The sequence below is a fragment of the Branchiostoma belcheri genome, unplaced genomic scaffold, assembly GCF_001625305.1.
Source record: "Branchiostoma belcheri isolate BF01 breed outbred unplaced genomic scaffold, Haploidv18h27 scaffold340, whole genome shotgun sequence".
Classification (NCBI taxonomy): Eukaryota; Metazoa; Chordata; class Leptocardii; order Amphioxiformes; family Branchiostomatidae; genus Branchiostoma; species Branchiostoma belcheri.
In genome coordinates, this window is record NW_017803955.1 from 41,860 (window position 1) to 55,661 (window position 13,802).

The 13,802-nt window shown below is 42.8% G+C and overlaps 1 protein-coding gene across 1 annotated transcript in view; it reads right to left on the reverse strand.

The window, feature by feature from the left end:
* Positions 1-218: 218 nt before the first annotated feature.
* Positions 219-13,802, reverse strand: part of LOC109475681 (complement C1q tumor necrosis factor-related protein 4-like) — a 21,596-nt gene continuing 8,012 nt past the window's right edge. The window contains exon 5 of the mRNA XM_019776445.1: positions 219-953. Coding sequence (XP_019632004.1) covers positions 813-953 — 141 coding nt within the window. The 3' untranslated portion in view covers positions 219-812. The remainder of the gene's footprint in view (positions 954-13,802) is intronic.

Here is a 13,802-nt window from a genome sequence, read left to right on the forward strand (position 1 = left end):
GGCAACGATCAGTGTTAGACCGAAAGAAAGTCTATTTTGAGGGGTTGTGGGTCAAGTACTATCACTGTGCAAAATATGAGCCAAATCTATTTTTTGACAAGTTTTTGATCCCTGCCACCATTGTTTGATCCTTATAGACATTTGCTCTCAATGGTGTCAGGAGCAAACAGCAATATGATCAGCAGGAGTTATGCCGCTAAATCCACAGTCACTCATAGTAAAGTAAACTGATTTAATACCCTTCTGACAAGGGCAATAACACGCGCTTCTGCAGTTGAGTTGACTATAAACTGACTTTATAGTAACACTGCTTCTAATAATGATGCTAAGTATACAGACAGGCATTGATACCCTAGACGTTTAGACAAGAAAAAAATCTGCCAACATAATTACATGTGACAAGAACGGATAACGTGCAGTTTGGGAAGCAAGGTTTTGGTGCAAATTAAAGAAATATTCGTGTCTTTTTACATATATGATTCTAATCATTGTGCTAATAGAGAGGATTAAAAGCTTACATTGCAACTTCGAACAATGCTGAAAAACAAAACAAAACAAAATTATTCTGGACATTTACTACCATTTCTAAGAGCATTTGTTGTCTTATTGTTATCTTTTCATACTTGAATGGTTTATAATTATTCTGTCAGCGACATCGCATTTTTGCCTCACAGATATCAGTATGCTATGGGATAGGGTTGATCCAACGTACTACACTAAAATGTCCAGATAATTGACACTGAAGATGAGGTTTTACCGCCATGAATTTACACTGAATGCCTGTGATACAAGGAAGATTATCGGTCGGCTGTTCAGGTGTCTGGGTAGAGCAGGAACACTGAGAAGGACGTCTGGAGCTCGTGGTCGCTGTAGAGAGCGTATTCCCGCCCCTTGGCCAGCCGCAACCACAGGGTTTCTGCAGGCTTCAGCTGGAGCAGCAGGCTTCTACTCACCTAATGTAAGGGGAAAATAGAAAATTAAGTAGTAAATTTAAAAAAAAGTAATAAATTAGTTAAAATACTATTTAGAACAATCCGCTAAGACAAACTGTATAAAGGTAAAACAATGTTTCCAGTAATGACAACACATTAGAGAAACTATGTAAATTTATCCAAAGTTCCTTTGAAAAGAAAGGAGAAATCTTATGCATTATGTTATAAGCCTACAGAAACATCTTGGCAAGTCCAGACATGCTGCTGGCTGTCGAGATGCCCCTACGACCGTCAAGGTTATGGGACTTACATACATACATACATACATACATACATATATACATACATACATACATATTATGTTACACGGTGTGATATACATGTAACATCATACTCCGATCGATGTATGCATTTAGACACATGGGCATAAACATGCAATTAAAGATTTAATATTAATTTAATATTCCCACCAGACTAATAACGTGGGTTTGAAATGTGTAAACATAAGCAAAATAAGATTAAGTGCCCAAGAGAGTTTATAGCTCACAAACATGACTGAAAACAGCGTTCCTCTGTAAAAGCATATCTCCTTCCTCAATGTTAATATATATAATGATCATTTTGGGGTCTCATCAGGACCTATATAAACACCAAATATGACTACAATCCAACGAGGCATCCTTAGGTTATCGTATTGAAACACGCACTCACAATACCGGAAACATATCCTTCATCGCAAATGTAATAATCCTGATAGATCAATTAGCAAAACTGTAAGATATCATTGCAGCATCATAAGATATTCAGTGATTAAACTTAGACAACGAATTACAATTTAGAATTGTTCATATATATTCGACACGTCGAGCTAGCTCGCATTATTATTCTTCGCAAAGAAAGTATATTTTCAGTAGCGTTCATTATTAAATCTACGTGGTCATTCAGGTTGAAAAAATGACTAAACACACAGAGTAATATTTTATCGGCATGGTGGATAGTAGGCTCTTCATTTTCATTCGTTCACATTTTCTTCTTGCCCTTTGAAAATGATTTCGGCATTCTGCGACATATTTGATATATTTGCTAATTTTACAGCTACGTTGTACGATTTACAGGATGGTCGAAATCTTTTTATTTTGAAGCGCGCACGGATGTCATCCATATAATTAAATCAATCTGGCCTAACAAAACTAAAAACAAGAAGCCATAGGTGACAATCCTCCGTGAAGTTTTATATTTTGCAACAAAAATAATCCCAAGCGTCAAATCCCAAGCGTCAAATCCCAGACCTACTGTGCAGACATTAGGCAACGGTTAATACAATGAGGGCGCGCCACAACCATAAAACATAAAAAGACCTAAATCCATTACTGCTCCCAGAACTTGATACTGTGCTTCAAGTTCGAAGTTAATTTTAATTACACACACACACTCATTGCATTCAAATAAAGATCGGACTATCATGGTCGTGTCACTAGTAACAAAGACAGCCCCACCGTCTTACCGTTCCTGTTACTTATTAAGCGCGACTGGCCAAATTCCAGCACCGCGAGTGTTACTACCGCCGGTCAGATACCCGGGCGAGAACATTTTAACGACATGGGGATGTTTCAAAAATTCGAATTTAGGCCGGACGGAACGCCCGAATATGATTTAGTTAAGCCCGGACAAGGATACAGTATCCGCGCGTCTTCCGACCGAAGTGACCAATCAGCGCCAGAAAAAACCACGCGGTCAAGGATTGAGTTTATCCCAGAAGTTTGTGACACAAGTAATCGTTAGCTGGAATCATACGCGGGCGCCGATTGCCGGCTCGTACCGAGTTTTTCAGCGGTTTTTCAGCTTGTACAGAGTTTGTACAGAGTTTCCTATGCTTCCCTGTCTACAGGATTCATTGAGGCTCGTGCGTGCGGTGAGTCGGTACTTTGCTGGAATTTCTGTCATAACATTATTAGCGTTATCATGGCGGAGGCTGGCCCTGAGACTTCGACTTCTAAGAAAGTCCTTATAGTGGGCCATTCCTTTATCAGCCGACTTCGGTCTTTTATATCTGACACTGACGTTATACAGCATCAGGCCGGGCCTTCAGGCCAGACTTGTGGCTGAGGGGTGGCGTTACGGTAAACTGGAAGGGTATTCCGGGCGCCAACGTTGCCAGAGTCTGTTATCTTGCCCAGCATGGCCACTTACCGCCGTCTGACCTTGTTTATTTGGAACTGGGTTGCAATGATTTATGTCTCATGCCTTGGGCACCTCTGGACACGGCCCTTAGGGTTATTAACTTAGCCTTGCTAGTGAAACGACGTACCGGGGCACGCATGATCATTCTCGGCGAACCCTTGGAAAGAGTGTATGACTACAGAAGTATCCGGGGCGCCATCACAAAACATATCCACACTGTGTAGTTCACGAGTCATGTAAGGTTAATTCATCACAAAATTTACTCAAATTTGTCTTTTCTTGGGGGATTGGCGTTATTTTTCACACAAACGTTGTTTTTCCTCGTTAGCAAAGTTATACAAGAAGGCAGTCTACTTCTTGATTAGTTCGTGCACATTTATCCTCCCGGCCGTTGTCGCCTATCGGCTCGCTTGGTGGGAATCGTTTAGTTCGTTCGGTCGCGAATTGCTCCTTTGGCGGGTGGAATACATCCTCAATCAATTTTTGGCTAGATATGTTACAATGTTTAAACTTTCTCTGAGACAGGATATGTCTACTTATTCTAACCGTTGAGTTATAATGTTTAAACTTCTCTGAGACAAGATTTGTCTACTTATTCTACTGTTGACTAATGTCGACGCTGTTACTTTTATTATGCTCGTTTGATTGTTTGTGCCAGTTAATAAAGGTTACTGGTATTCCCACCAAGATTAGAGTCGTTGTCAGTGAGGATCAGTTTATTTATAATATAACGGCCGGGAAGGGAGGCATAAATTCATTTTCGTGAAAAAGGAAAATTCGAATTTAGGCCGGACGGAACGCCCGAATATGATTTAGTTAAGCCCGGACAAGGATACAGTATCCGCGCGTCTTCCGACCGAAGTGACCAATCAGCGCCAGAAAAAAACCACGCGGTCGAGGATTGAGTTTATCCCAGAAGTTTGTGGCACAAGTAATCGTTAGCTGGAATCATACGCGGGCGCCGATTGTCGGCTCGTACCGAGTTTTTCAGCGGTTTTTCAGCTTGTACAGAGTTTCCTTCCTCCCCGCCCACTACAAATTCTGAACTTGCAGGCCTCGAGAGTAATATCTTACTAGCATTTATATTTGTCCAATTCAAAATATGAACCTATATATGTCTTCACATATAATATGTAGTATGACATATACAATCAGTCCATGTTATTATTGTCGGTTGTCTGTCTGTTTTATTATTTGTTGGCCAGCACATTTCGTGCCTGTCCGTATTATTTCTCGGGTGGCACACTTAGTTGCCTGTCCGTTTTATTTCGGCCGTTTTTATATCTCGGGTGGCACACTTAGTTGCCTGTCCGTTTTATTTCGGCCGTTTTTATTTCTCGGGACACTTATTTGCCCGTCCGTTTTATTTCGGCCGTTTTTATTTCTCGGGTGGCACACTTAGTTGCCTGTCCGTTCTATTTTCGGGTGGCACACTTAGTTGTCTGTCCGTTATATTTTCGGGTTTAGTTGCATGTCTTTTTTATTTTCGGGTGGCACACTTAGTTGCCTGTCCGTTTTATTTTTCGGGTGGCACACTTAGTTGCCTGTCGGTTTTATTTCTCGGGTGGCACACTTAGTTGCCTGTCCGTTTTAGTTCGGCTTTTTTTATTTCTCGGGTGGCACACTTAGTTGCCTGTCCGTTTTATTTTCCGGGTGGCACAATTACTTGCCTGTCCGTTTTATTTTTGATACACCTTACCAATGCTGAGTACCTTATGGTGAGTTGCCTAAGGACTATACCGGCGAGTTCTCTAATATCGTGTGACTTATTCCTAGGCATGACAGCGCCTCTATTTGTACGAGATACCTCCTTTGCAAGATTTATTGGGATATTACGGATTAATCCATTCTTTATTTGTTTTTCCTTTATCTTTGTTTCGAGCCTCTGCAATGCCACCTACTAGAACCAGTGGTCTGCGACATCAGCCACGACGTCGTTCAGCAGCATCCTGTCATCAAGGGCTACTACTTCGTCCGGCACGCTACCCATCTACACGAGCACGAGCACTACAGCATTCGGTCTGTCACCGCCCGCCCTGCCACCTCTCAGCAGCATCTCTCAACCCCTTGGATTGGGCAGTACACTGTACCGTGGCCGACAAGTACAAAAATTTTACACCGCAACTTTTGGTGTTTTACACCGCAACTTTTGGTGTTTTACACTGCAACTTTTGGTGTTTTACACTGCAACTTTGGGTGCTTTACACTGCAACTTTTTCTGTGTTTTACACTGCAACTTTTTCTGTGTTTTACACTGCAACTTTTGCTGTGTTTTACACTGCAACTTTTGGTGTTTTACACTGCAACTTTTGGTGTTTTACACTGCAACTTTTGCTGTGTTTTATACTGCAACTTTTGCTGTGTGGAAAACTTACACCCCTCCCCTTTTATAATGGACGGTCCCCCTGTCAGGTCAAAGGTGACAAAGATGGCGGCGGCCTGAGAGTCACAGTGTCTAGGCTACATTTGTATACGAGCGATCGCTGTTTTTGTTTACATTATACGCATGCAAATCATTTGAAGACATATGCAAATTCTTGGTAGGCAAATCAGCCAACTGGCACCCACTTTTTGCCTACGGTGACGTCATGCCGATCGCTCGTATTGTTCCCTAATGATCGATAACTTACCTGAGTCAAGGGTCAACACTTCATAATTGAAAATAAGTCTTTATTGCTTCATAGTACCAAGTGGTGCCACATTTGACTCCCATAGGCCCAATATTTACTCATCAAATTATTAGCGACCTTGCGAGTCCGAATTCTCTAGCTAGAAAATGTCACGTGACTCAAAGGCGGGGAAACGTGGAAGACGACTATCGCCGCATGCAAGCGTTTATGACATCATGCCACGATAGTTTAAGCTAGTTACATATTTACGCCTTCAGACAGACATCATTTTAAATTTATCCCGATCTATAGGCCAAAACTAGAAAAACCTTTAGAAAAAAACTAACGTCACAACGTAGCCAAGCTTTTCCTCTAAAAAACTTATGCACGAAAAGGATAACTCAGTCGACGTAGTTTGCATGCCATCGTTGTCACCTTTGACCTGACAGGGGGACCGTCCATTATAAAAGGGGAAGGGTGTAAGTTTTCCACACAGCAAAAGTTGCAGTGTAAAACACAGCAAAAGTTGCAGTGTAAAACACAGCAAAAGTTGCAGTGTAAAACACTAAAAGTTGCAGTGTAAAACACAGCAAAAGTTGCAGTGTAAAACACAGCAAAAGTTGCAGTGTAAAACACCCAAAGTTGCAGTGTAAAACACCCAAAGTTGCAGTGTAAAACACCAAAAGTTGCGGTGTAAAACACCAAAAGTTGCGGTGTAAAATTTTGTTCTTGTCGGCCACGGTAACACTGGCATCTAATATCATGGGCTTAGGTAACAGTACGTGTACTATAAGTAGCTCTGCACAGTTAAAGCCAGCGACTTCCTTTGGTGATCCATCAGGTTCTCAGCGTTTTGACACGTCCTTAGCGCAAGCAGGTTGTTATCTCCCGTTAGACACGGGGATATCAGCTGCGATAAAGGACAAGATTTGGCAAGACAAATACATTGAGTTCAAGCATCTGCCGCCAAACTCCCGCCCTCGTTCCCAGTACATGGTTAACCTTGACGCTGGGTAACTGTCCAGAGGACAGCAAGCAGTACTTAAGTTTACCTCAGTGGACATTGGCCTTTTCAGTGTATCATTATATATACATACAGAAGCACCTTGCGCGAAGCCGCCCCCAGCTAATCATGTATGCGCATTTGATCAGATCCCTCGCTGAACGGGGTGCTCAGTGGGGCGAATATGACATGCTGCGACACCATTCTCCCAGCCTGCCTTGGGATGTCCCACACACCCAGTTATATGTCGACGCATTCAATCAGGTCGCCTCGGCATCCCACCATCGGCAGCAACAAGGCTTAGACAAAGCTTCACCCCAAGGGTACTGTTTTCGATACCACTCATCCGACAAACAATGCTTCGACGTGGCAAGATGCCCATTCAAACATACATGTCCAACCTGTTCAGGCCCCCACCAGAAGTACGCATGTCCCAAGAACAACCAGTCCAAACCTGCCAACTCCCGTGGACGTTAAACGATTAGCTGTCTACTTCGAGGGTTACAGTTTCCCTGATAGAGATTACATAATACACGGATTTACTTTGGATTCTTTTTGGATTATTTTGGCCCCAGACATTGCCTGACACGTAATTTCTGTCCACCGAACTCTTGGCAATCTCCTATCATTCAAGATAAACTCAAGTCGGAGCTGGACGCAGGGCGAATAATGGGACCCTTTAAGACACCACCCTTTCCAAACATTTTCTTGTCTCCAATATTCGCGGTACCAAAAAAGACTCCTGGCAAATACAGGTTAATACACGATCTGTCCCACCCAGTTGGCTATTCTGTGAATGATGGAACACCCCGAGAATTTGCTTCAGTCTCGTATGTTAACATTGATTCGGCCACTAGATACATAAAGTTACTAGGCCCAGGGTGTTTTCTGGCTAAGACGGACATTAAATCTGCCTTTAGAATAATTCCGATTCACCCAAAAGATTACCATCTACTAGGCTTCCAGCTTAATGATGGTTTTTACTACGATAGATGCCTAGCAATGGGCTGTGCCACGTCCTGTGCTATTTTCGAAGCGGTCAGCACTGCATTAGAGTGGATCGCGGTACAGAGGTTGAACATCCGTTACCCTACCCACATATTAGACGATTTTTTGTTTGTCAATCGCACGTATAAATCCCGCGAGCGAGATCTAACAGCATTTAGCGACATGTGTACCGATGTAGGGGTTCCACTAGCTGAGGATAAGACTTTCCATCCTGACACAACCATGTCTTTCCTTGGGATAGAATTAGACACCATCGCGATGGAGGCGAGAATGCCCGTCGATAAGTTACACAAGTGTAAGAACACCATCCAAGAGTTCCTACAGCGTCCATCTGCTTCTTTAAAACAGATTCAATCGTTAGTTGGATTGTTAAATCACGTTTGTCAAGTGGTGTCCCCCTGTCGCGCTTTTCTCCGACGTTTGATTGATTTAACCACAGTCAACGCGTACCGCCTTGCGTGGAAGCATTTCCGACAATTCACGGTGGCAATTCATGGTAAGGACCTGACACAATTGCCCATTCCGGAAGTACTGATAGGTCAGTTCATCACGTATCTACATCAGGAGGGTTTCGCCCCTTCGTCGATTGCGTCCAAAATTTCGGCTATCAGCTTTATACATAAGCTACAAAATATGAACGATCCTACTTCGACTTTCCTTGTCCGAAAATTATTACATTCAGTTCAAAGGCACCATATCCCGGACGGAAGACTGCCTATCACTCCCCCCATCCTACATAGTTTGATAGACTCTTTATCGCATATAGTACACCGGGAGTATGATCAATGCCTTTTCAAGACAATGTTCCTGTTTATGTACTATGCTTTCGCTCGCGTCGGTGAGGTTACCGCCACACACACTGCCCAACACACGTTAACCATATCGGATGTCAATGCTGTATCAGATGCACACGGTAACCCGACTTCATTCCATGTAACTTTTAAGACTTACAAACACAGCAAGATGTCAAACCCATCTACAATCTCTATCCTGGCGCAACCAAAAAGTCCCTATTGCCCAGTAGCTAGTCTTCGCCAATACCTACACTTTAGGGGTGAAAGAGCAGGGCACTTGTTTATCACATACAACGGTTCGACAGTCACTAATGACTACTTTGCCAAGGTGCTTCACGCTTGCGTTGCATTGATCCACCTAGATCCACACAAATATACACTCCATTCTTTCCGTATCGGAGCAGCAACGCAGGCTGCTTCGCAGGGTGTGCCTGACTCCACCCTACGGCGTCTAGGACGATGGTCATTGGATGCGTTCAAAAGATACGTCCGCATGTAGTATTCGCTAGCACATGAAATTATCACTCGGGGGTTCCGCCGCAGAGGTAAGCTACCCTGTGTCGTACCCTGGCTAAAGTTACCCTGTGTCGTGACTAGGTATACTGTACTAGGACTTAGCTCCAGGTACCAAGTTCAAGTTATTCACATATATCTATATGTTATGTAACAGTTCATAGCTCCCAGTACCATGTTCAGGGGTTTCATATATTACGTAGCAGTTAGAGGTTAACGGATACATAGACAAGTCTCACTGTAAAAGGACTCAGCTCTAAGTACCAAGTTAAAGGGTATGTGTCATTGCAGGTTATTGAATGTATCAAAGTTTCTTGAATACATTGTCCATATACCACAATACGTTATTTCTGGTGTTCGTTAACACCTTTGCCGACTGTTCGCCATTGAGTTAATTAGGTGAAAACTAAGGTTCCAAGTTCTACTTACTAGGTTCTTCATGTATCGACTCAACTACAGGTTGGTTGTAGTAACTAGTACTAGTTCGCATATTCCAGTCTTTAAAGCTTCGACCACCAATTGTCTGTCATTAGGCTCAGGATTGTTTAAGCTGGGCCCGTACAGTATAGGTTAAAGTATAGGTTCAGGTATACGTATAGGCGGGTGGAATACATCCTCAATCAATTTTTGGCTAGATATGTTACAATGTTTAAACTTTCTCTGAGACAGGATATGTCTACTTATTCTAACCGTTGAGTTATAATGTTTAAACTTCTCTGAGACAAGATTTGTCTACTTATTCTACTGTTGACTAATGTCGACGCTGTTACTTTTATCATGCTCGTTTGATTGTTTGTGCCAGTTAATAAAGGTTACTGGTATTCCCACCAAGATTAGAGTCGTTGTCAGTGATGGATCAGTTTATTTATAATATAACGGCCGGGAAGGGAGGCATAAATTCATTTTCGTGAAAAAGGAAAATAAGCATTTACTTCAATATCAAAACAGCTACAGTAAAAATAAATAATAAGACGTGCATCACCGCGGACATAATGGCACACCACATGCGAAATTACACAGAAATGCGACGTACAAAAGAATGCGTTTTGGCTGCGAACATCTTCCAAAAAACTTACCATCTCTTAAGCACGGGCAAAAACATCTGGAATCACTTATTGGCCTCTCACCATATCTGCCTGAAGTCCCCCCCCCCACTGCTATTCCAAACAACGGTTTTTTCTGGACCATTTCAATTTGCCTCATAATTGTAGAGGTGCGTCTGCAATATTACATTGACCGCGAAAACAGCAACGGCAAAAATACACATTCGTGCATCAACACGGGCATGCCCGCAGACGGCGTATAAAATTGCATACCGATTACACAAAGAGAACCCAGTGTTTTGACTGCGAACACGAAAAAACAGCTCTTCACAACACTCCGTCCGGAGGTCCTGACCTCCTTCACGGAGTACAAGCCCTTAGCAGAACCAAGCCCACACCACTTGTTCATGGCATTACGAGCTATAGTCTGGTGGCAGAGACCGATAAGCGTGCAATGCGGTCCATACAAAGTTTTTTTGTTGTTTCTATATCTCTGAGGTGTGCTCTTTCAGAATCTGAATGATGCCACTCTGTCATCCTTGGGCAATTCGCACAATATGCAAATTAAGGCGGCCATTACTGAAACTCCAGTTTTCGTCAATATCTCAGTAACTACTCATGGTATCAGAATAATTTTGGTGTCTATCCCCATCTTTTGAGGGATAACGAATTAAATTAAGCCATTTCAGTAAAGATAGAACCATTATTTTTTGCTAAATATGCAAATTTGGGCCGCGCAATATGCAAATTAGGGCGGCCATTACTGAAAATCTGTTTTTCGTCAATATCTCAGTAACTACTCATGGTATCAGAATAATTTTGGTGTCTATCCCCATGTTTTGAGGGATAACGAATGGAATTAAGCCATTTCAGTAAAGATCAAACCAGTTTTTTTGTGCTGAATATGCAAATTAAAGCCGCACAATGGGCAAATCAAGGTGGCCATTACTGAAAATCTGTTTTCCGTCAATATCTCAGTAACTACATATGATATTATAGTATCTTTGGTGTCTTTCCCCATGTTTTTTGGAATAACTATTGAGGATAGGCCATTTCAGTGGAGATCAAATAGATATTTTTGTGCTTAATTTGAAAATTTAGGCCGCCATTACTGAAAATCTGTTTTTCGTCAATATCTCAATAAATCTCATGGTATCAACAATACTTTTGATACAATACACATACATTTGTACTATACACATGTTTTGAAGGCTAGATATTTAGAATAAACCATCCCAGTATTGATCACACCAAAATTTAATGCAAATTATGCAAAAACTAACCAGTATATAGCATGGGCGCCTGTACCTCTGAACACTGATAGGAATGTTAATAAATGATACAATCTGTTCAAAAAAATATTAGACCCTTCATAAGCTCACACCTGTGCCTTACCAGCGTCTGTGTACAGGCAGAATAAAGCGCTAACTTGACGTCCTGAATTTTATGTCAGCGTGGCCCGCGTAGAATTTAAGTTGAATTCTTCTTGAGTCCCGGACAGGCCAAAGAAAAATAGCCCGGTAGCCGCGGGGTGTCCCACGGCTGAAAGTGTCAAAAACAGCCCGGGAACTACCCGCCAGGGACTTTTTTTTTACAATTGGGACAAAAGCTTAACAGATCTCCAGGAAGATGACCGGCGGCCGCTCAAAAGTGCACAGTCCTAATTAAGGCGGAGGATGGGACCCTACCACTGTCTTAGGGGGAGGACAAGCTTGTCAGGTGGGCAGAATACTTTTCAAAAAGTCTTAAACCGCTCAAGCCATACCTCAGTAGCATTAGTCTTTGATGAACACCTACACCCATTACCTGTTGAGATCGAGGACATCTCTGAAGCTGAAGTCAGTCACCAGGCATGAATGGCATCACTTCAGAGATGCTGAAAGCCGAGGGTGACTGTGTTGTGAGATGGATGCTTTTCTGATCGCCGTACATCGCAAACGCTTTAATAGAACCATAGCCGTCTTCCCTAGTACGCCTTCCCTGGAATAAAGCAGGCATTCAACGGCGATCACAGGGAAGTGCTGGAGGACTGGAAGAACGGATCAGTAGTTCAGCTGGAGTCACATGTGAAACGGGGCCTGCTCGGCATGTTCTCGGTGTAGACGCCGGCCGGCGTCATGAAGCCATTGCCTTCCAGGTCCCGTTCCGAATTCGGTAGTGCCAAAACACAGGCCAAAAACGAGACGGGCGGGCCCCTTTCTTGAATTGTGACATACCATTAGGATTAAAGTGTGTATTCCAAAGAAGGGAAACCTGAATGAATGTGATAACTTAAGGGGAGTGACAATTCTTTTTTATACAAGTGAAGGTGTATGCCAAATGCCTCCTGAACCGCATGAGAGATGCAGTAGGCAAGGTCTTCTGGGAGCTGCGAGCAACAAGCTAGCTTTCGCTCAAAGAGATCCTGTGCTGAGCAGATCCTCACCCTGCGGTTGAGAAAATGTGCTGAACTGCAAACCCCCTTTAGCTATCAGATTCTATTTATTTCTGCAAGGCGTTTGATAGCATCTAAAGTCCCTCTTTATCGTGTACAGTTATGGACTGCCAAGTAAACTTATGTATGCAGTTAAACAGACACTGTGAGATATACTGAAACTCGAAGTGTTGTGTACGGACGGTTGAAGGAATCTAGATACAGCTGGTGGTTTGAAGACGGATCCTCCAAGATTGTGTTCTGTCACAGATCCTCTTTCCCGTGGCTATCGACTGGGTACTTGGGAAGCAACAGGAGAAAAGGGCCGGGGGTAAAGTGGGTTCCAGAGACAAAGTTTGCCGACCTTGACTTTGCAGACGACATTGCGGAAAACGCCAGAGATCTCCAACCCCTAGTGACCAACATAGCCCGTCTGCAGGCAGCATTGGGCTCAGCATCAGGGCCATCAATTAACATGCTGATAGGGACACACGCTCCTCTTAGAAATGTGACCATTGACGAGAACAAATTGAAAGTGGCGGAGAACTTCACCTAGCTTGGGAGCTCCACCAACAACAAAGGACAGATGGACAATGAGCTAGACTGTAGACTTGGAAAGGCCTCAGCAGCCTTCAACCAGCTTGACTTTGAAACCTACTATGTGGAAATCAGCCAAGAAAAGAGACTGGAATCACTGCATGCTTCTGATAGTGAATGCGTGAGGAAGATCTTAAGCATCAGACGACAGGACTTCATACTCAACACAGATATATGAGCCAGAGCTAACCAACAGCCAGTGTCTACAATCATACGCAAGCGGCGTTTCATGCTAGAAGACGTCTGCCATCTAGACGTAGGTAAACTTGTCTTTCAATATTGAACAGGTTTTGGGTCAGATAAACTATACCAAGGCATGTGCGTTTGCATGGAACATGGGTCGGAATTAGGACCCCTCCTTGCTGGCAGCCAGGTGCGTCAATAACAGACAAGGCCCAAATTTGCATATGTAGCAAAAAATAATGGTTCTATCTTTACTGAAATGGCTTAATTTAATTCGTTATCCCTCAAAACATGGGGATAGACACCAAAATTATTCTGATACCATGAGTAGTTACTGAGATATTGACGAAAAACAGATTTTCAGTAATGGCCGCCCTAATTTGCATATTGCCACCCAAATTTGCATATTTAGCAAAAAATAATGGTTCTATCTTTACTGAAATGGCTTGATTTAATTCGTTATCCCTCAAAACGTGGGGATAGACACCAAAATTATTCTGATACCATGAGTAGTTACTGAGATATT